This window comes from Glandiceps talaboti, chromosome 12 (genome assembly GCF_964340395.1).
Source record: "Glandiceps talaboti chromosome 12, keGlaTala1.1, whole genome shotgun sequence".
Lineage (NCBI taxonomy): Eukaryota > Metazoa > Hemichordata > Enteropneusta > Spengelidae > Glandiceps > Glandiceps talaboti.
The window spans coordinates 16,152,702-16,177,697 of NC_135560.1; the positions used below are offsets into that span (position 1 = coordinate 16,152,702).

Below are 24,996 nucleotides of genomic sequence, written 5' to 3' on the forward strand. Positions count from 1 at the left end.
ATATACAGTGCTACGTCGGTTTTTCTTTCTGATCATAAAAAGCAATGTAGTGAAACGGCTCGTAAATAGCATTTTGATCATGATATTTCTGATATAGGCATTACCTGCCTCACGACATCCATACTGCATGTGCCTAGATTTCAAAATTGAGTTTTCATAAAAAGAAAATTCAAAGTCTAATTGGATACATTGATAATAATTTTCTTTCCACTTCATGTAGTTACAAGTCACTTTTTTTCTTCTTCAAAAATTGGCCTAGGTTTTAATACCTGTTTTGAAAGTAGACACAATAGGTACTGATGTGCTTAATTTACATAGACATAAATATTCATGAATAGGAGAACAGGAGCCGTAATATGTGTTTTCCCTTTTTTCTCACACGTTCACATTCAGAATAAAGATTTCATATAACCTACCGGTATATAGGATTTTTACTAGTCTTTCATGTTGATTTTTTTCCCCAAAAAAAAAAGAACAGACATTACGAGATTGCTGAATAGGTTTCAGCCAAACTTGAATATTAAACAAACTATGATCGAGAGTCTGCTATTACACGATGTGCATGTATTTTTGATTATGAAAAAAAATATGAAATGGTTTGAAAGTGAAGAATCTATGAAAAAATGAAATATACTTTTAGACCTGGTCTGTCTATACAACTTTAATTATTTTACAAGATTGAACATTATAATTGTTATAGGATATCAATCATAAATTTAAAATAATATGTTATAAATATGGCATTACTGGGCAAGTTCATCACTCAGATTCAAACTGTGGGGGATGTACAGGTAAAAGTTCATAAATTGAATGATTTTCTTTATTTTATATGTACCCAATGGTAGAGAAAAATCTGGGAAAGTAATGGCAATTTTGAACTCATATTTCGAACACAGCAGAACCAGTAATGTAGACATTCATTGTCATGACATAGATGCACGCTGTCGTGATATAGAACGACCAGAGTATATATTCCATATTTTTTGTTCAACTTGGCTCATGCATGGTATAAGACTGCTCATCATCATCACAGACTCTCTGTCTTTTAATTTATTACTTGAAACTAGTGTCTCTGAAATCTACTTGAAGTGAAAACTTTGAAGTGACTGCCTTAAGTATAGTAGTTGTTATCTAACAGAGTTCCTATTTTAAGTTTTGATGTGAAAACGATACAAAGTAGTGATAACAATCCTTCAAGTAGTTTGAGTATAGTGCTATCACAAGTCCTTAAACTGAGACTACAGTTTTAATTATGATCGTGACACACTTTTTTTTTTCAGCTGAAAGTTTGTAAGACTGACAATTAGCAGTCTGTGTATATTCTCCAGCATAACTGATAGCAATTGTTAAATCGCATGTAGTTGGTACGTAGAGGTACTTTGGAAAACACTGTGACCACTTCATTAATGAAGACACTGCCAAATATTCAGACATGTTACTGGTGCAAATTCGTATTTGACTAAATGTTTAAACATCTGCTGACTATGTATGATAGTACATGATGTGAATTGTTCACGTGTGCATTCACATCTTACTGGTATGTTTTCCACTGATATGCTCAACATTTCTTGAGAACTACTCACTGGCGTGTTAAACATTTTCAGTCGCAACCACGCCAGTGATGGTAATGATGCGGAATGTTTCATGACGAAAGCGCCCAGATTTTGCCGATATGGTTTGAACAATTTCCCATTCCAACTATGGACTAATGATAATAAATGATATGAATTGTTTCACTCAGATTTTGCTGGTATGTTTTCACCATTTCCTGTTCCAACCATGTACCCTAATGATAGTAATGATGATTTTACCCTCGCACAGCACAGAGGAGAATACATGATCAAGGTCATAAGTCATGTCCGGTTCAAAGGTCAAATGATGGTTGGGGAATTCTAACATTGTGCATGTTTTCAAGCAACCAGTTGGCACTATCAGGAGGACTCATTGAACGTTTTATAATCCTTCTATTTATCCGTTCTAGAAATGAAGTCGATTTTATGTGATTCTTGGATGATATTGCAAGTTTGAAATTGTTATTTTATCATAACCAGGCATACAGTATAAATCAAAGTAGTTGTTTTTCAGTGTAACTTTCACATTAGTTTACCTGTTAGACTTGAAGGAAAACTGTAAAGCCACAACACTATTTCTACTATCCTAACTGACATTTTTGATTTTTGGAATTTTTCGCTTGTCCTTCCAAGTCTACTATGATTACACTGGTCTCGAGTGGAATTTTGCCATAGAGCATGATTGGTCAAAGACATAATTATACATATCAAAATTGTGTAATCGGGTCACATGATGAATCCATAATTACCAATTAGATGACATTATAAGAGTTTTTACAGGCAAGTGTATGGAAACATGAATTGTTGGCCCATGTACATCAGAATGTAATCACATAATGCCTTTTCCCGCCAATATTGGTAAGGAATCATGCCAGCAGAGAAATCTGGTAAAACTTGCATTGGTTTCCATACATGTGATCACTATATATAGTGGGGAACCCTGGTAACAGAGGATGGAACTCTGGTAAAACTTCTGTAGATTTCCATTCCTAGTACCATAGTTTTGGTGGAGAACCCTTGTAACAGAACAGAGAAATCTGATAAAACTTGCATTGATTTCTATACCTTGTATCAGTTTGTGTGAACTCAGTAACAAAGGAGGGAATCTGGTAAAACTTGCATTGATTTCTATACCTTGTATCAGTTTGTGTGAACTCAGTAACAAAGGAGGGAATCTGGTAAAACTTGCATTGATTTCTATACCTTGTATCAGTTTGTGTGAACTCAGTAACAAAGGAGGGAATCTGGTAAAATTTGCATTGATTTCTATACCTTGTATCAGTTTGTGTGAACTCAGTAACAAAAGGAGAAATCTGATAAAATTTGCATTGATTTCTATACCTTGTATCATTTCGTGTGAACTCAGTAACAAAGGAGGGAATCTGGTAAAATTTGCATTGATTTCTATACCTTGTATCAGTTTGTGTGAACTCAGTAACAAAGGGGGAATCTGATAAAAACTTGCATTGATTTCTATACCTTGTATCAGTTTGTGTGAACTCAGTAACAAAAGGAGAAATCTGATAAAATTTGCATTGATTTCTATACCTTGTATCATTTCGTGTGAACTCAGTAACAAAGGAGGGAATCTGGTAAAATTTGCATTGATTTCTATACCTTGTATCAGTTTGTGTGAACTCAGTAACAAAGGGGGAATCTGATAAAAACTTGCATTGATTTCTATACCTTGTATCAGTTTGTGTGAACTCAGTAAGAAAGGGGGAAATCTGGTAAAATTTGCATTGATTTCTATACCTTGTATCAGTTTGTGTGAACTCAGTAAGAAAGGGGGAAATCTGGTAAAATTTGCATTGATTTCTATACCTTGTATCAGTTTGTGTGAACTCAGTAACAAAGGAAGGAATCTGGTAAAACTGCTATACCTTGCATCATAATTTTAATTGGAAACCCTGCTAAATTACCTGGGGAACTTAGATAGATTTTACCTAATAATCACCAACTTTAACACAAATGTTCTCTGATAGCATTGTTCCCTGTCGCATACATTTATAGACCTATTCTGACAAATACCTATCAAATTGTCTGCTCGAAGGGAAAGTGAAATAGGAAAACTATATGTACATGTACACCATGTCACCCTCAAATATGCATTTAAACTTTAAAAGCTATTCAAATGTATCTAAAAATAACCAAGAAAACACATTAAAGTTATGAATTGTTTTCCTGTGAGTCATTTGATTAATTTGTATTTCTGTTTGAAAAGTTTTTGTCATTAATTTGTTGTCATGGATACAGAGTTCAGCATATGTCTCTGAATGTTAAGCCTAATCAAAAGTATTCGAAGTTGATAAATTTGAAAAATACTTTATTTTGACAGTGCTCACTAATATTCATTGCTAGAATTTGTTTCTGATATATCAAATTAAACCATATATCTAATGAATGAAACCAAGTCCATGTGTCCAATAAATTGTCGTATTTGAATTTTTCCGTGCATTTTTAGAATCATTTATTGCTGAAACCTTGTTCGGTGAAGTAGGAAAGTTTGTTTTGATGGCATATTTTGTCGCGGAATTCATTTTGCAGCCGATTAATTTACATGATAAAACACAACTGTACAAAATATGATCAACTGTTCCACTCAATGCACAGGTCAAGACCCTAATATGTAAAAGTCTACTTCAAAAAATTGCCGCCATATGAAAATATTGAATATTTGAAATGAAGAGTAGACAGAGGCCGCTAAAGAATGTGTCACTGAAGAGCTTATTTAGTTCTGTCAATATAAGATGGTGTGTTTTCCTACACATTTGCCTAATGGAAATTTTAACAGCCAGTGTTACTTACCCAGTGTCAATTCAGTCTAATGCTGTCTTTTGATTGCTAAAGTTTCAGTAAATATTACACATAATGCAGTATTTTTGTCATCTGGGTTCGTAATTTCTCATCACTGTGTTAAATTTGAGAGGCAATTTGACATTCACTGTGTGAGACAAATGATAACGTGGGCAGTTGTCCAGAACCAGGGGAGCAGTCCGTTATGTGTTTGTGAACATGTTTGTTTCCTCATCTACTCTTAGATTATGTAATATGGGTTTGAGTATAAACCTCTCACCTTTCCCCACTTGTGTGTTCCTTAAAGTTCAAACTAAGCACAGTTTGCTGTTGTTAGTTTTAAAAGCAAGTGACCACGATTGGTTCTTTTAACTCAGGAATCAGGACTGCATAACAGAAAAGCTTCTGCAGAAAAGCTGCTGAAAAGAGGATGGGATTTCAGTAGAATATGAGTTAGCTGTAGAAAAAGTTTGAGTATTCTTTGACGGATCTTGTAGGCTTACAATGCTGGCACCAATTGTTTATCTTAGCAGTGAACACAGTGTACATAGAATACTGTTTGGAATGGTGCTAAAATCAAGTAGAAAAGACAGAAAAATGTGGGCTGAATAGACGGCTACATCTGAGCTCATGTATGAATGTGCAAGCAGGCTTGTTGGCTTCTACTGAACTTAATTTGCCGTTTTAGTAAGTATGTGATATTTCGTCTATTCTTTGTCCAATTAGGGAACCGAAGATATTGGTAGCAATTAAGGGTTGTAATTGCAAATTTGTACCAAGTGCAGAATGTTTTGTTTCACTGAAATGACGCACTGCAGTATAGCTGTATGTCAGGAGAAAAGAAAGTGCTCTCAGATGTGAATTGCTGTGTCCATCTTGAATTCCAGTGCTTGAATCTGAATGTTTGTATGTATGAGATCATATGTAGTACCCGACAATGTTACCAGCGAATGGACAACTTTCATTCACACTTTACCAAACTGCAAGAAAGTTTGTCTGAAAATTGTCGTAAGTAGAATTGAATTTGACAGATGCTAAGAGTGTTTTGCATCGTATGACAAATGTGATCTAATTTGTAAGCCTGTATGTACAAGTTAGCAAGTATCATTGAAGGATAATATGAGAGATAAGACACTGCCATGTTTTGAGCTGTCTGCCATTATAGCTTCTATGTCCTGCTATCAGACTGATATTTGATGCCTCACTGCTTGCAAACATTTCAGCGTGTGAGTTATGCCAGTGGTGAAATGTCGGCAATAAACATGGCATACTTATAGTCCGGTCATCATCTATTCCTGCATAGCTATGCCTAAGTGCAGTCACAGCTTGAGGCGATCAGTTCCCGCTGACAAGTCCGCATCTAGTTTGCCGCAAAATGCTAGTTTCTAGTCATAGAAATTATAGTGAGTTACTAATAAGGTGACCAGTTGGACTTAGCCCAATTGAATACTGGTGTCGTGTTGTACACAGATAGCATTACATTTGATAAGATTATAATGAAAACCAGATTGCGCCCAGTAAGGCTAGAATTTATAACTGTCATGAACTCCTACTTTAAAGCACTGCCCATGTGAACATGTTCTCATTAATGGATCCTGACTTATGGATTCTTTAATCCATATTTTCTAACTGCAGCTCCCAAATATAGATCAGTATGACAGCATTTTCACTTGATACATGTATATATGCATGATGTCTTGCAGTGCAATCAGTCCAAAGAACTGTAAATTTACTCCGATGGCTGTACACTTGAGATGTTTACTTTTAATTTGAGATGTACTGTTTATGATAATTCCATCCCAAATTGATGTAAGTCTTGAGAAGCCGATGAGACAAAGTAAACACCTTCAAGAATTTCCATATAAAAATGATGACATCATCACTCAGGCTGGCTAGGGCTCCATCTTGGAGATGTTTATTTCCCTTCTCGTAATTATCACCACAGAGAAAAGCAGTTGGGCATGAACTGCCGAGTTTCTAACACCATCCTGGAATCATTAGACCTTTTGCTTGTCATGCTTTCCCTTGCTTGTATTGACCTCTAAGCCAGCAGGGGTATGTTTGGGGATGTGAAAGTGTAATCTCCGGTACAACGGGTGAGTTGTGTTATTTTCAGCGAGAAGATTTACAGCGAGCTGCGAAACATTGCGTTTTGCACGCAGAAATCCTATCCCCATAAACGGAGACAGATAGTTTTCCATGGACTGCCTCTGATGATCAGTGTCACTGTCTGGTTCTCTTTGTCATTTTTGGCATACTTTCCTACAGGATTCTGTTGCGAGTCACTTTAAAGGTATCGTAAGATGGTTCTTTTGATTATTTTGGCATTGTTTTTGGTGAGAGTGACAAGAGTAGAAAGAGCAAACACATATTCTGAGATGTAGGAAAGGACAGCAGTGATTGGGGTTTTACTACCATTGTGTTGAAAGCTGTCTTATTTATGAGGTCAGTAATCAAAGTTAAAGACTTGAAGGCGACTTGCCAGAGACTGTCTGCTTCGTAGGTCATCTCTAGTAAGAGGAATATGTTTATTGATAAGTTCTCACAACTCTTTCTTGCTGTCAACAGCATGGGTATTGTCTCAGTTTGAAGTCGTGCTGGTGTTGAGATAGATGCTCAAAATCTGGGAATAATTAATTTCACACCAATACGCAGCCAAATTCAATATAATGACTTGTTTGAAATCCCACTGGTTGATTGCATTAAGCAGAAGCTCTCCACAAGCCTATACACTTACAGTGTTTTTGAGTACTGCGTCATCATTTTTCAAAGTTTTGTGAAAATTTACTCCCTGTTTGACTTTTTGTAGTTACTGAGAGATGATTTTTCTGATTCATTAGTCAGACGAAACGAAAACAAGATCGAGTACACGTAATTGAAATATCTGCCAAGGCTTGTTGGTTAACTTGGACCAACTACTGAGCACGCAGTGAGACAGTATCCAGCGTTTTCCCATGACAGGGGTATTTATCATTTCAACACAGATCAGCAGTGACAGAGTGAATCACCGGATTTCAACCAGCATGACTTGCTAGCTACCACTTTTCATTTTCATCACCCTCGCTTCCTAGATGCTACCACTTTTCATTTTCATCACCCTCGCTTCCTAGATATATAGTACTTTACACAGTTGACTTATAGGGTATTCTATGTATGTATTTGCTGGGAGAAAGGGAAGGTGGATAGATATATAAATGTGTGGATGGGGGGGGGGGTAGTTAAATGTGTGTCGAGATGAAAGAGAAGGGACTTTAAATGTGTGTTAGGGTGGATGGCCGGGGGGGGGGGGGGGGGGGGGGGAATGTGTGTTGGGTGGAATGGGGAAGGGTTTGGGCAAATGCACATTTGGCGAAAGGACGTTATTGCATAGGTTTTCTAGGTTAGAAGTGGGTTGGGGTAGGCAAATGTGTGTTGGGGTGGCAGAGGAGGGGATAGTTAAATGTGTGTTGAGGTGGAAATTGAGGGGGATAGTTAAATATGTGTGGGGGGGGGGGAAGCGGAGGTTGATAGAAAAGTTAAGCCTGTTTTCCTCAACTTGTAATGTTTTTGTGTACTATCAAATACCCCTGGTAAGAAGAAGAGTAAATGTATGTGTTTTAATGGAAGAGGAGAGGATAGAAAAATATCTGTAGGTTCTTACATGTGTATTTTCATCACTAGTAGAGAGAACTCTTTGTGAACCGTGTATAGACCTTGAAAGAGGAGAATATGACTTTGTTGAAGATATCCAAAATGTTTTCAACTTGGTAAACTTCAAGATGCAAGTAGAGCACGATGTTAACTTATGAGTTCTTTTTACACATAAAGTCTTTTACTTCTGTTTTATTTGTTGCCTAACTGTGTGAAACAGTATACCAGCTAATGAAAAACAGAATTTGTTTTAAAATGATAAAAATGGGATAATACCTTGCAAGTCCTTATATAGTGAGGGATGGAACTCTGAATTTAGATGTGTTGGAAGAAAGTGCTGAACGACACTAGTGTTAAAGAAAGGAATTTTTATAACGGAGACAGCTAATTTTACTGTTATAATATTGCAGCGAAATATAGAAATAACATCTAATGAAAAATTCTGTAGTTCTGACTCTGTGTGTGTGTGCAGCTGGGTGGGATTGTGATCCAAAATAACCAGTCCTGCTGCTCACGTTTCAGAAACTGCTCTCTATCTAGGTACATTACCATCCATGACTAATTACCTAATTGTCATAACAACTTGTGATATGTTATATCAGCAATATTCAATTTCATCCCGATCAATGAAATGCCACTTACCCAGACAATATAAATGCAAACTTATTTCGTAAAGTTGCAGTTGCAGGCTGTGTAATGTGTTAATTAAAGGCATGAGTACATAAAAGGCTTTTAATTCGGCCATTGTTCTGTGAGCCGACACAAAGGCTTTGTTAGCATTTGATGCAGTGGAAATGAAATTTTTGTGACATTTGTTTGACCATTTAGAGATTATATTTCACTGTGCTTAGACCAATACCAGTTTTGACATCACAGTCATCCTGCACTGACGTGTCATGTTTCCCCTGCACATCCAACCATGTAATTTGGACCCAGAGAACAAATTATGCAACATGAATTCCTCCCCGCATCAAGTAACTAGAGATGCTGATGCTGGAGTACTCACTTTCTGAAAAGTTAGAAGTACTAGGGGCATTCCGTTTCTTTATTGTGCTGTGCTGTGCTGTGCTGTGGGCAACAGCTTTATTTATATATTGCATAACATGAGAAGCCTGATAATATGGAAATCCCATCATGTGAGGTATTTTGAGGAAACCATTTCTTTCTTTCTTTAAATGTGTCCGACTATATAAGAAATCATGAAAAATGAAACCAGCTTGATACAGATCGAATCACAATATACAAAAGGAAAGTCTTGCTGTATGTAATGTTGGAATCTTTGTTGAGAATTAAGTGGAAGTCATGATGGAGGAAAGATTATAGTGGCCGACACCAAATCTGAAAGTTGCCAATTCCACCACAGCCATTTGTTTCTGAATGGCTTAAAGTCCTAGGGTAAGATTTAAAACATGACTGTGTTGCGACCAACTCATCTGTATATACTGGGGACATGATAGGACAGAGATTGCTATGTGAAGGATTTGTTTCTGTACTGTTATATTTAAATGTTATCATATACCCCATGTAGTGGCGTGGAAACATCATTTGAATCACATAATCACATAAATTGGCGCTGAAATATTAAGTTATTCACAAAAAAGTAAAAATAGTGAAGAAATTAACAAAGCCAAATCACTCAGCAAATGGATATCAATGAGCACCCACCACTTGCCATATTTGGGCAAAGTGTGCCAGGGCGTGATATGGAAAATTATTGCCCAGATTTGATACGTGTGCTCTCCTTTGAATTGCATCGAATCGATACTCGGTATATGATAAGTACATTAAAGAAATACAAGATCAGTCAGATTAACTAACAGCAAGCATTTTCAACATAGAGGTTTATCAAAACTAAACCTAAACTGATGTATGCATCAAGACATATACTATATTACAGAGAGGGCTACAATCAATGCACTTATTGTAGTTTCATATTAAAAGGCTTTCCTGTGTACTTAAGGGAAATATTCTCAAATACTATGACTTATAGTATTTCCATTAGGTTTTTCTACTTAATATAATATATAATTTTGCATGCCATACACACTTTTAAGAATAAAATGATATAAATTGATGGATTCATTTTGATGCATGCATAGAAATTACGTAGTCTATATTACTACTGTGGCAGTCGAGGTCTCAATTTACTAAGTTAAAATACAAAGTAAAATCATTGTTGCAACATTTGATGTAATTGTACTCACAGTAGTATAAATAGGGTGGCATATGTGATAACTACAGTTATCTAACTCTGTACATTTTTCAAAACAGGGTGAGTAGATTAGCACAACAGTGGCACCGCTATCACCCACTTGTGTTATCCCCAGGGTGTAATCTACCACATTGAACAATAGTTCTAGTTTGTGTGTATCTTAGTATAAAACTGAGACCTTGATTGCCAGAGTTGTATCTTGATCCTTTGCACACAATTAAAACGTAAATGTAAGAAATTAAATAACTGTGGAAGGATGGAAAAATACTTTCCCAAGTTTTTAAGCAAATCTCTCTTGACGAAATATTTGTGAAAGATGCAAACATAAATCGTATAAGTGAATATAAAAAGAGCTGACTCACTAAAGAAAAAGAAGTTGAGTTGACAAACTAAATAGACAAAATATAGAACAAATGAAACCTGATTTTCATGACTGGAAAAAAACTTCAAATCTAGAAATGATAGCATTTTCAGTGCAATGCAATACCAAAAAACATTATTGCATACATGTACTTGAATGCAAATGATCGGCAAATGAGTGCCCAATAGTTCCCTATATATGAAAACACTTGATCGCACAGTATGGTATTTATGGAAATTTGCTGTTTTGGAATATTATTGACGAATAACAGTCTGCCATGATGCTGGAGTGTCAGTGTGGCTACTCAGGGGTGTATTTGTACTGGTGTTGGCAGTGTGTAATGTTGTATTTTCATTCAATATAACTGCAAGGAACGCTGCAAGCACTCATGTAAATGCCCTGTTGTCAGTCACACTTGAACTTACTCATCATGTGGTTCTTTCGTATTGCAATATTCAAAGTTAATAATGGTGCATTAGCAGTGATAAATATTTCCAGACTTTGCATCACGTACGATGTATGGGTTTTGTATTTCTTTGATACTTAATATCAAATCTGAATCTCTCTCTGATTAAGATCTGATGTAGTAATAGGGCTTGATTCCTTTAGATACATTTATATCCTTCATGTAATGTATTACCATTTGTTTATTGATCTTGTTGTTCTATGAGTGATAACCTCTACCTCAAGCCACATTCCTACATCAGATTTTAATCTGATTGCCTAATATCAAACCTGTGATCAACATGATGTGTGCTCTTTTTCTATCTGTAAGTATTCACAGCAAAAGTGTATACAAAAGCCGATTCTCCAAAACACATATTACATCACATTATTTAAATGAAAAGGGTTCGAAAATGAGCTTCGTGAATATTGACAATTAGAAGTTCTTATCAGTAAGTGAAGTCAAAAAAAAATGAAATATTTAAGAACTTGTCAAACCCATCAGTTTTGACAGCTTCTAAAATGTGAATTATTACATGCCAACAAAAAACAGCAGATGTTTGTTTGAAAATTGACGTTTTTGCAACAAACTAGTGACTTGTTGATAGAGTAGCTAGGGAGTTGTGATACATTAGTCTCATTTACAGGCATAAACTCTGAATGTACATATAAACGGTGACTAATGAAATGGTTCAGTGCAGGACAAAAAAAAAAAAACCTTTACGGTGCTACTGTGTGTTACCCACAGATACATAACTGATTAGGCAGTAGACAAACGACAGCTTATAACTGTTGGTAATTGGTCCAAAGATCCCCTATGATAACGTATTGCTAGACACTGGCTCAGTTTAATAGGTGGTCTGGTCGTTAGGATCGGTGTATGATCCATCTTTTGTATGAAACCTGAGTGTGAATCACATAGTCAGTACACTGGATATACCAGCGACATGAAACTAAAAATATTAAAATCAAGACAATTTAAAACTAAATATGAATAATCATATTTTTCAAGTTTGGAATCTTAAACACGTGACAAGGTACTATTTAAGAGCACACTCTGACACAATGTAAAAGGCCGGCCAAAAGGAGGGCTGTAGCTATCAAGTGTTCATATATCTTGTTTTGCCATATTTACTGAACTCAAGTAGGAACATATATGAGATACACGAATGTGTTTTATGTGTACAAAATATTTTGTCTGTTATCAATTCTGACATCTTGAAGGCCTCATTCATTCTTATGTTTCAGTTTAGCACATGTTCGCTCGGTGACTTTTAGAAATGTATACATCACACTCTGTCAATTGTGTATAATGTTATTTTACATACAGTGAATGGCGGACAATACTTTTTATTTAAAAACTTGGTGCAGCTTTATTTACCCTGGAAAGATACACACGGGTAGATATTGAAGGAATGTTTGTGTACAAAACTAGTGATAAATGTATTACTCTATTTTCTATCTACTTGAAATCTCGGCGCTGGCCTTGTTATTGTGAGCATCAGGTGTGTGTTTGTAGAGCCTAAACATAACTGACATCAATGGTCCTACAGAGGTGTGAAACGCCCTGTAAAATAACCCAATTGAAATGACTGTGTTGGCACAGCCTGACAGTGGGTTGAACTTTGATAAGGACATATTGAACTGTCATACATGTGTAGCCAGGCATGCTAAATATTCATATTCCACACACGACAGCATTATGGGTAGATAGAAAGGGGGAACAGAATATCGGTCCAAAAACAGTAACAGTGCCAATCATACACTGCTTGAATCCACCAGTGACTGCAAGTAATCCTGACTGTGATCACCTGACAAACTGCTGGTTGACTTGCACAAGGGATTCTTGTTACAGCAAACACATAATCCCTTATTGTGTGCTCTTGTGTGTGTCAACAACTGTGGATGCTCTGTTCAGTACATTCCTGGGATTAAACCCATATATTGGACCACATTACATTTAATTCTACTCTTCTTTAGGATTTCTCTACCTTCAGCGCAACCAGGAACCAAAGTTTACCCAGTAAGTTTACTCTCTCTTAAGTCTTACATCTGTTTTGCTTCTCCTCCATGATATATTTGTGGGTCAACACGTTTATTAATTGTGGTGCGTTGTTGAAATACCCCTTGTAAGGATGACGTGCTGGTGTTGCATGTTTTAAAATCATCGCTGTAATTTTACATTAAGACGATGACTCATAGCACTACTGATTTTCAGATTTACATACAAACTTTTTACCTCTGGCAGATAACATGAGATTTGCATACAGAAAATTAAACATTCCTTTTTTGTTCCAATATTCAACCAAATTAATCATTCATTTGATTGGATATGTCTCATCAGTGTGCACAGGTGCACACTGAAAGAATGTGATTGAAGTTACTTAATAAGCAAACTACTTTACACCATAAATCGTAACAAAAATTACTAACATTTAAGTGCCTTAAGACAGGAGTAATGATAGAAGTGATAGGTTGATATGGAGTTTGAGGATCTCAGTTTGTCTTTTCTCATCCTGGTAGTGTGGTTGGTTGGGACTCCTAGAAACCCTGATGTTACTTTCATGTGATCCGTGACTGAGTTTCAATGGATACCTTCTAGGGGGATTAGTCGTGTGCAAAGTTTGATAGGACGTAAAACACATTAATCAGGTTCTGTGTCCACCAAATCTAATCCAGCAGCAATGAATTTTACTCTACATAACAGGTATTCTAAAGTGATGAATAAGACTCAGAGGTTAATGTTTGCCTTCCTCACCGTGCATAGTTATGAGTAGGGTCCTGTACTCTACACAGTCTCCTCACTCAATTTACGGCCACTGCCCATCACACACATCAAGCATTGTTGTCGCTCCGTTGATTTCTACTTTTAAATAGCGCAACTTCTGTTCCGTCATCTGGTAAGTCTGACTTTGTGCATGACTTTGTGAGTTCGTCCAGATTTTCTGCCATGCTCTTCTGATCATCTCTGTTTTCTTCATTTCCCCACAAATTGCTTACTTTTATGTCAGTGGGAAACAGGTGTGCTCCGTTAATAGGTATGCACAGCTCTTTGAGCGAGGTTTCCAGACACTTTTAACACGTACACTTCCACGTCAGCTTTAGTTACAGCTTCATTTTCTTTGAGCTTGTTAATTGAATTTCATGCCTAGAAATATAAGAACTTGCTAGATTTTTTTTTCACCCTTTCTCTTTGTTGAGGGAACTGACTGTAACTGTTTGTTGTCCCCTGCTGTTTTTTTAGATTTTCATGTCTGGATTTTGTGAAAAGTAACAGCTATTTCATAGCACAGTCTGTGCAAGGTCACAACGTATATTATTTTTGCTCTGCTCTCGGGAACAGAAAAAGAACTCTGTTTGATTTTAGCGGACTTGTTAAGGTCATGTAGAGTCTATGTTTTTTTCAGGTTAGACGTTTCACAACATGATGTGTCTGTCATTGCACAAAGGAAATTATTGTAACGGTCTCTCCGTCAAAGAAATTTCCTTACCAGTGCATAAAAAAAAAAGACCCACAAAAAACAAGAGACTTTGAACATAAGATTGAAGGTCAACATATAACTCCTGATAAACAGGACTTCCAAGGCGATCAGTTCAAGTTTTAGATATCGGATTTGACCTGTCACAGTCAGATAAAAACATGTTGTACAACTACATCCTCATATTAGAGTAATATTTCAAACTATTGACTCCGGCAGAATGGCTATTTCCTTCCATTTCAAATGGCCTTCCTGCTATATTTGTTATCTTTCATAGGTTAAATATTTATGAAGTATAGCTATTTATTTAACACCTGGACTATTGTAAAGCCTTGGAAAAGATGATTTGGGTAAAGCATGCAAAGTGCTTTATCAGATTTTAGGCTATTAAATACAAGCTGCTTTTGTCCGAAGGTGTCAAACTGTGTACTACCTATAATATGGTCTGTAGATTAAAATAGGCTGTACTAGACCACATGATGTATTTACGGAGGGTAAAGTTTAACATTTTGCAGTAGACATTAGAATGCTTGATCAAAATACATCCATATTTGGACCCGTTGAGACTTTTAATGTGTTTAGAAGCAAGCCACTTATGGTGTGATGTAGCAGAATAATATATTAAACACTTCAGAGATGTATTCATAATATTCCACAATTCTAACCAGGGGGTTTAAGTGTAGATTTATTTAGACGCTAAAAATATTCCTGTCTCAATTCTAATACCTTCACAAAGTTTAAAATAATTACTATCAACATTTAGACAGATTGTCACTTGCTTACTTCTATACATGCTCAGAATATTCTATTGTATCTGATGACAATTTCCGATAACTTTGACAGCCAGATGTCAGTTATCCCTTTTTTTTTCATTTTGTATCAGCAAAAAATGTGATATTGGAATTTTTAAATTCGCAAAATCAATACCAGAAATGGAAATACTCACTTTTGTTCTGTATAGTTTATAGTCGAAAACCTATAATTAGAAATGTCTACTCCCTTGTTCCAAAAAGTACAATCTGTGTAATTTATTTTTCTGTCAGATTTGGTAAAGTATTGCCTCAACAATAGAAAGACTCTGAGTAACAAATAATAGATAACTATTGACTTGGCCAACAAAAGAAAGAATAAAAAGTACTTATTATGACAGATGCTATGACTCTCAAAACACAAATCAGGTCTCAAAGCAGTGACTATCACAACCCTGTATCTATTGTGTTCAGTGCCAGATATCAAAAAAAAAAAAAAAAAAAAAAAAAAAGTACATGGAGCCTATTTGTATCTGTGGTGTAAATGATGCGTCCTAATTGATAATGTGTACTCCAATTAAGTGGTGTTTTGACAGACTCTAAACTGTGTTGTTTTGGTACAAAGTAGCCAATAAAAGTAACTTAATACTTCTACTTGGACACAAGAATGACAACAACAACAAAAATAGCCTGCAGCTGTAGTCATAGTTGTACTCTTCAAATCAGCAATGGTGTGGGTATAGCAGAGTGAGAGAAGATTTTAAACTATTTGATTCCTTTATCAGGTTTATTGACTGCCTCCGTGGTGTTTAATTTCCCCCAAGGGGAGGATGGCAACTAGATCTGTTACACATATTTGGACATAGTGTGAGTTACCTTGGATTCGTGTTTGTTTTTATGGCAGATTTAGCAAAATAAGATTGAACTGGATGGTCACTATTCAAGGTATTCAATACAATGATTGTCAAAGGCCAGGCATAGACATCTCAAAAATCAAGTGTAAACTTTTTTTTTTAAGTTTTAAAAAGTTGGACTTCTGAGTTCTAGAAAGTTTTTAATGATGACACAGTCATTGTAGATAAAAGGTTGTGAGGGAAAACTGAAAAATTTCATCTCCCCAAAACCAACTTGAGTGTGAAAATAGTTGGGTTTTGATACCTATTTACTGGAGAAAACGATAACCTAATTTTCATGGGGTGAAACTTAAATTTGAATCAAACACCATGGCAAAAACCCACTGTGGTGTAAAAATATTCAGAAATTTAAGTCGGTTTTCGTACTCATTTACTTGAGAAAACTAGTTGTTATGAAATCTTGATTTCTCAAGAAGGTATGACGTATGTTGTAAGAGTAGTCAGATACAGAATTTCATGTACTTGATGTCACTGAGGGAAAAAAATAGTACTGATCACTTTGAATATAATCTGTCAGAGTGGAATCAAAATTTGACTTTCAAATTAAGATGTTCGTGGTCGCTGATCACCTGAATCAGTGTCTCTAAGGTTGTTGAAAGTTTATGTGGTGACGGCTGACAAGTATGTTGGGTATGTTTGATCATTTCAACAACAACTCTAATCCTCAGTTCAAAGGCTAGCATTGTTGAATTGATAGCGGGCCGACATCTAGTATTGATAACTGGTAATGTATGGCGATTCTATAAGTCAGCCAGGCGATCCATATTTAGATTAAGCCGTATTCGTCTGCACAGGTGTGCTCCACTTTGTGTACAATAGCTCTAAGGTGACAAACACTTGAGGGATTGCTCAATCTTAAGACAAATATACGAGCTCATACATTCCAGCCTGGCCATCAGGTGGCTGCCAGATTTTCGACATAGTGGACACACAAATGAAATGCTGTACCCCAGCAAATAGCTTGTAGACTTAAAGAACATGTGTGATAAATGTGGTGTAGATTCAGGTGAGTGTTTACAAACTTGGGTTGATTTTAAAGCAAAGCTTGTAGCAGATCTCGACAACAGACGGTGGTCTTAATAGCTATGATGGGGTGCCGGTAATATCACAGGCCATTTATCAATGTCGTACAAAGAGTAGTAGTATTAACCGAAATGGTGCGGTTGCTTAGAGAAGTTTGACTAAGTCAACCGTTCATTAAAGCCGTAAACACCTCCGGACAATGGTAGTGTAGTGCTGGGTGTTGGAGAAACAAGTAGAAGGTTTTAGAAGTCAAACTTTTATAGGTTTGATAGATAGAGAAGATGTCACAGGTGTTTTGGATTGTGAAGGTATTATATAGCCTTGGTGTGGTGTCATTGCTAGTACCAATTCAATAGGTCACAGAGAATGGGGAGAAAGGGGGAAATTCATTGCAGGTGTTAATCATGTAAATTAACATCACCTTCAGAATACCGGCAATCTAAGGGTGAATGCGAATTACTCAATCATGGAAATCTACACAAGTGGTGGCTTTTGTTCAAGGAACTGCCAGTGTTTGTCAAAAAGACAAAAGATCCGACATGCAGGAGAGGTTGTGAAAGCACAGCCTCATTTGCATAGGCTTCGCCATTGTGCCAGTGTTGAGAAAATACAGAAATGTTACAAAGTACTAATAGTGTTTGACACACAGTCAAAAGTGTAGGAACAAACTAATGTGGAGATATTTGCCCAGTAGGCCAGTTGTTGTTCCAATACAGAAAACAGCTGTAGAACCACATTGATCAGTCAGCCTTGGGAACACTTTTATGGTTATTGTTGCTGTACGTGACACAACTGTAGTCAACTCATCTGTTATTGTGAGGTACTGACAAAGATTGACGACTAAAGTATTTTTTCCTAGATACCTTTATGTATGGATACAGATAACACAACCAATTCAAAGGAGGGTAATATCAGAGATTTGGTGTTGGCTGTTTACTTTACTACCAAGCATCTGTACACAGTTAAGTCTTTTCAACACTATCGGCATTCCAACAGATGATGTAAAAAAAATTTGGAGTGCTGGCTGAATCGACTGCATATATTTTCATTATTTATGCAAATGTATAGTCGGTTGTGTATTTGAAATGGTGAAATCAGCAACAGAGTAATTGTTCGAGCCCACCTCTCGAGAGTCATAAGTACGACAGAGAAGACCAGCTACTTAATACTCTAAGGTAGAGTCTGGGAGAGGGAGGTTGTGCCAGTACATCACAGTGTGCATTGAATATCACGTATCAACCCTCCATAGACTGCGTCACTCTAGGCTATTTTGCTGAAAAGTGCTTCATTTCATCACCATTTCTTTTCACTTGGTTAGTACTTTTGGATTTACTGTTATACTTTTAATCAACATTATTGATGGTTTGAGAGCAACTTTCAATCAGAACACAAACTCTTCAGTTGTAAACCATACACTCTCTTTTTCCCCCATATATGTTATCATTTTGTGATCTTCTTTCATTTTTTTCTCCCCTCCCATCTCTGAGTCCAGTTCTTTACACCCAAAAACGACTTAACAGTAACTATTAACAAACTACAAAGGGGATCTTTGGCAGACATGTTAAGTAGGAGACTCAGAATTTTTTGCCACTGACTAGTATCCTTGGTACCAAAGGTTGATAATTCTGTAGTAGTTAAGATGTTGCACGTTTTAATGCAATAATTTATGTCTCTATGGTTTGACATATTGACTTCTTCATATTTAACATCGAGAACGGTTACATTACCGTGGAATTTTTTCAAACGGTTGTACATGTAAATGTATGAAAATGTTACACAGAACACAAAAAAAAAAACTACACAGATTTTTGATTTATCAAAATCCACATTTTTTGTAATATTTTCATTTGGCTGAAAGTTTAACTTTGTGAGGATACAATTAGAATGATATCGATTTCATCAAATTTAATATTGAGGACGGTTATATTGACGTGGTATTTTTTTTAATGTCGATAATCACCAGTTCAAATGGTTGTACATGTAAATGTATGTAAAAATCACACACAACCAAAAAACTAAACAGATCTTATAGCCTTATCAAAATCTACTCTTTTGCATGATTTGCGTTTGGCTCGAAATGTATGAAATTTAAATTTGAGTGAAAAAAATATTGAAATTGTAAGTATCAAAATCTACAACATGATTTGTATCAAAGTGTAATATTGTGATGGACTGCAAACCAGATATATATCTATCTGTCTATCTATATATCTGTCTATATGTGTGTATATATATATATACACATTGTTTGTATATAATTGACACATCTCAAGTATTCTTTAAAAAAACCGGTAAACATGTAGTTGCCATTCATGTGATTTTTGGCATTGAGATGGTATTAGACAGATGGTCGTAGACAGATAGATTATGATATGATAGATCAGCTCAATCTCTAAGAAGTGATAAAACATGCAGGATGAGAACTGGCTTTGTGAAAATATTACAACTGCTAATCTCTCTTATAATGTATGAGTATAAGTCTACTGTTTGAGAGCAATAGGTATCTTGATAGTGTTAAAAATTCAAACATTTTCTACCCTATGGAATTCTTTGGCTACTTGTCGTAAGTTTGATAGATTTGAAAGTTTTTAGTCTTAGCTACACCTTACATTGCGCTAAGATAAATGGGTTTGGAATTAAGGGTAGAACCACCCCAGGGAGGGCAAACCTGTCCTCAACATAATATAACATGGGGTCTGAGATGAGGTATCTGATTTCTCTCCACTGGTAATGTATATGTCAAAGGGAAATGCCCAGAGGGGGGTAGAGAAGGTGATAGAAAGTGTGTAAAACTAGAGCTACTAGTAATAGAATGATGACCAAAATGTTTTACCCCAGTGCACAGCAAATTGGTGTTATCTGATCAAGATAGGGAGAGTTGAATTGATAGCCTGGCTGCTGACCATGTGATCCAATTAGAGATCATTACCGCCAGCTTTCTCAGTCAGATGATATCCCCACGAGGGCCATGCACAAGGTGCAAATTGTAAAACTGAAAAAATTATCAAATTTGTCATGCTTGAGCCTGCTTTGTAAAGTGTCACTGAAAAGATCGGATGTGAAAAAATTGAATAATTGAGTAAGTGTGGACTAATCGAGGGCACACATGTGACGGGAAATGTCAAAAAGGAATTGAACGTCACATTGCAGGCAAGTTGATTGATCAGTTATCTTGTTTTGTATGGTCATGTTAAACTCTTTAATTCCTGCTGTGTAGTATATTCTAAATCTCATGTCTGGTTTTCCAAATATGAATGGGTGGGCATGATGCATTCAAAGAAGTGTTAGACGATGTACAAGCTTATCAGAGTAATGAAATATGGTGGATTTTCACTGTCATGTATGGTTACGATTATGACAATGCTGTGATTTTTTCTCAGTTCCTAGCCATATACACAGCTGTACAAAGCATTCTGCAGAACTCCTGTGCTCATAAAATTTAATCTTCCTCCTTTACATGGTAGCTGAGTGTTGGGTTTATTGGAGTGTTGTGGCTCGGCATATTAAAATTGGTAGTGTTCATTGTCCAATGTGCGCATCACTCGACTTTTTTTACAAGGTTGATATTGTAGAACTGTTGCTGATAGGTAATACTATGGTTTACAGTTTTTACAACAACCTGGCTCATCTTCTGTTATTCTGATGTGATAATATGGTTAATTATAATAATGGTACAACTTGCTATAAGATAGAGTATTGAGGTGCTAGCAATGGTTTCTCCACCATGATTTTATGGAGAATTTTTATGTGCATCGATTCCGTAACAGTGTGGAAAAATACCAGATTGTATATCTCTGAGGTCTTTTTGTCATGAAATCAATATTTTAACATACAATGAACATGAATGGGATAGTCACTAGTCTCAAAATAGGGTGTTTTTCTCTTCAGGAAATATCTGACATGATCTTTTAAAAGAATCAAGAAGTCATTTGAAATTTGTGACTGGAGGGCTTTCTTCATACTATACGCTACTCTGTCAACACGATGATTGTACCCAGAAAGTACCTCAACACGTTTAAAGTGTTGTTCTGCTCATAATTCCTAACACCTTTTTCCATAGCAAGACTTCCCATCAATCAACTTCATTGACCTCACTAACATTTTGTCTTCTCCTGTACAGATATTTGGTGAAGATTTGAGGCAGTGAAGTACCTCTTTACCAGACAGGTGCTGCGTTGTTACCTAGCAACCTAAATGGATTGCCAGGACGACTGCATCCAGGGATAACCATGTTAGCAAGGTTGGTATGGGAAAATACAAGAATCCCTTCTTCTTCCTTTTTTTCTTTTTAAAGACTTTTTTCTCCTTCAATCCTGTTTTGTTGACCACTCTCTCTCCTTTCGATTGAGACTTCTTCCTAATTGCTTTCAAGTGCCTTTTCAGACATTTCTAGCAAACAAAACTTTCTTTTCTTCGAAAGAAGAAGGTATGAGCTGTGGGTGTGAAGTAATCAGCACACATGGCGCACACAGAAGACAGTGGTGGAAATAGCCTTGAGACTGCTGAAATAGACTTCTCATCTAAAAAAGAAAAGAATGAAAAAAAATCAATGCTTATTGAGTGGTTGAACATCTTCACACAGCCTAAACCGTCATCTTGTTAAGTTGGTTAAAGTGGCCTCAAGAAAATACCAATAAAGCTTAATGTCTAGTGCCTCAGGGGTGACTGACAAATTGCAATCAAGCACATGAAAGCTTTCTTCAAAAGATTACAGTTGGGCAGACTTTTCTGGCTGTTTTTCTCATTTTTTTTTTTAAAAGCCTCCTTGAGGACTGGTCAAAAGTAGAGGTAATAGTGATGTAAACTTTTATTGAGTCATACCCCATAATTATTTGATTAATACTATCAAAGTGAAACAAACTCTTGAATGGTGTCACAAGGTATTGGTGGGAGTAATTGATAGAAGCAAAAACGCAAGATAGTAGTTCATGTTTGCTGATGTATGACCACAAACAAAAACTTCGGCTCATTTATGTGTATCTATTTTGGTTGAATAATTATGCCAGCAAAGAGATGATTTCAGATATTTTTTCTCGCTGTATTTATTTCAGCCTGTCCTGAAGTAGAACTCAACTTTTCAGTATAATCCTAACTCAAAACAATTTTCAGAAAGTATAAAGTTGTACATTGTGAATTATACCAAACACAAGCCAAGTTGAACAAAAAATATGGAATAGATACTCCGGTTGTTCTCTGTCATGACAGAGTGCGTCTATGTCACGACAATGCATGTCTATGTCACTTGTTCTATGGTGTTCAAAATATGATTCAAAACATTCAAAATAGCCACTACTTTCCCAGATTGTTCTTTTGATATTACTGGTGCTGGTATAATTATGTTATTCTCCAATATTTTTCTTCATTCAGCTGGAAAATACTTGTGACGTAAAGGGTTGTCACTATGTGTCACTGGAGGAGTAGTAACAAAGCACCCTTAGGTCACTCATATTTTCTACTGCTGAACCAAGAAAAATACTGGGGAATAACATCTAATTGACCATCGCCGCACAAGTAGAACATCACAAAAGCATCTTAGATACACTAAGCTAGGGGATACATCTAAGTGTAACTCTAGAATCCTAGTTTCTAGACTCTAGATGTCAAATGAAAGGCTGTAGAATTGATCACTGCGATGTACAGTTTGAACCAACAGTCATCGTCATCTGTTCACGATATTCTGCTGAGATAGAACAAGTGTTCAATGTGAAATCAGATTCTGCTTGATGACATATCTTTTAAAAGATACGCCACCTGTCAAATTTTGAAACAAGACCCTGCTTGTGGAAGTAATCAGCAACATACTTAAGTTTTGACTTCTCGTAAGTTCTAAAATGGGTCTATTTGTAAAATAATTTAAAGAAACCTGCCCTGACCAACAGTTAGTTGGAAACTTTCAAAACATCAAATTTCAAGTGTGGACAGTTTCTCTGATGCCGGGTTAGTTCCCAAACGTCTGGCTGATTAAAAAAAATAAATTGAAAGTCAAACGTCAGACAGAGATGTACATAGATGGTCAAAAAGTCACTTGCATTATAATGATCTTGATATAAACTTAAATTTATACAGTGGGAACCAGACTTCAGATTTTATATACAGTTTGATTTTATTTTGTATTTTATATACAGATTGATGATTTTATGTACATGTTTTGATCCTAATCATAAACGTTGCAAATTTGATGTCAAAAAAGTTTCAAAAGTACTCAGAAATGTCATGGCGACCTGTGAGTAAGAAGTCAAACACCAGATTGATGGGTATCCATAAATACATTTTCTTTTCAAATAATGTGACTAAAAAGATAATCAGGATTATTCGTTTGTTTATTGTTTGAAGTGGCTATTAACATGTGGTGCTATTCACATACTTATAAACTGACCCAACGCTGGCTGTCTGATCAACGTACAAGGCACAGTCAATCTTTGAAACATTATCAAAAAGTTTGATTTATCATTTCTTACAAGTAAAAATTAAACAAACAAAAACAAACAAATTTTCTGAAAATGTTTTATTTATTTATTTACCATGTGTAACCATTGTACACTGTTAATCTGTAAACATTTTCATTTTTTCAACAAGTTTGATTCTTCATTTCCCAATAGTAAAATCCACTCCCCCCCCCCTAAAAATAAAAAATAAATAAAAAATAAATAAAAAAAAATGACCAAATCTTACTAAAAATTCAAAGTAGTAAAAATTATCAATCTAAGTTGACAAGCTTTTTGGTGAGAACATTGAATTTATTTCAAGATGATATTTTCCTCTTCCATTATCTCCCCCCCCCCCATTTTATTATTGTCTTGAAATGTTATATTTCATAATTTTCGTGTACTAATATTCAAAAAGTTAGTTTGTAGACAAGAAGTATGTGCTGAAGTTCATTTGTTGATCTTGGTGTAGGATTTAAAAGATTTAGATACCCTACACAATGGAGTAACACACCTCTAAATGTGAAGAACTACATTACCTTTTTTTCTGTTCATCCACAAAGAGTCTGAAGAGCAATTTGCATGAGAAGCCGTGTGTGCCCGCATCACCTGCAGTCTTTCATAGCAATCTTTTGTAAGGATGTTTAGGTTAGGCACTGTCTCTGTTCTCTCAATACACCAGATTTCTACTACTGCCTTGGGACTGCTATGGAACAGAAACTAAAGAGTCTCAAACAGCTCTAGAGAAAGCATATCGTTGCATTCATATTTGAATTCTGGTGCATTGCTTATGGCAAGTCTGGGATTAATCACCCGATATTCCCTCAAACCAAAACATATATGAAAGGATGTCTGACAACGTTTCAACATGATGATGTAGTCACTAAAGTCACATAGTAATTTTGGTATGTTGAAGACAAAGTGAAATAAACGTTATTGCAGTAATTCAACCAGAAATTCAGTCTCTTCCCCATTTACAGAATTTAGCCTAAAGATGGAAAAAAAAGAGTATAGCATGACCTTAAAAAGAGTTTACAAGTCTGATTCTGATGGGTACTGCAAGTCAGAATTTACATTTGCAGTTTAGTCTGCTGTATTCACTCTGTAGTTCGCTTGAATAATGATATGAAGCTATAGCAAGTAAAAATGAGTTCAGTAATTCAGAGCAGTCAAAGTCCACCCTCATGACACTTCAAAGTGTAACTTGGAAATCAGGGACTTGAATTGTGCCAGGTAACGGATACAGTGAGGCTATTAAAGGCTATGCTTGTTGGCACCAAAGGTGTGAACCGACAGCCACAATGTGTATATTACTATGTTTGTTGTTAACATATTAAATGGTTACCAAACAGTGAGGTGTTTTTATAGTGATGAAAAGTGGTGATTTATAGG

At 35.9% G+C, this 24,996-nt stretch overlaps 1 protein-coding gene across 6 annotated transcripts in view; it reads left to right on the forward strand.

The window, feature by feature from the left end:
• LOC144443324 (repulsive guidance molecule A-like) overlaps positions 1–24,996 on the forward strand; it is a 105,918-nt gene that overhangs the window by 69,829 nt on the left and 11,093 nt on the right. For 2 of the 6 annotated variants that reach the window (XM_078132776.1, XM_078132777.1), the window contains exon 4: positions 21,300–21,419. In XM_078132776.1, coding sequence (XP_077988902.1) covers positions 21,409–21,419 — 11 coding nt within the window. In that variant the 5' untranslated portion in view covers positions 21,300–21,408. Of the gene's footprint in view, positions 1–6,289; positions 6,464–6,618; positions 6,661–13,833; positions 13,915–18,458; positions 18,493–21,299; positions 21,420–24,996 lie in introns of those variants that run through there. The other 4 variants (XM_078132780.1, XM_078132781.1, XM_078132778.1 and 1 more) reach the window with 4 other exon arrangements.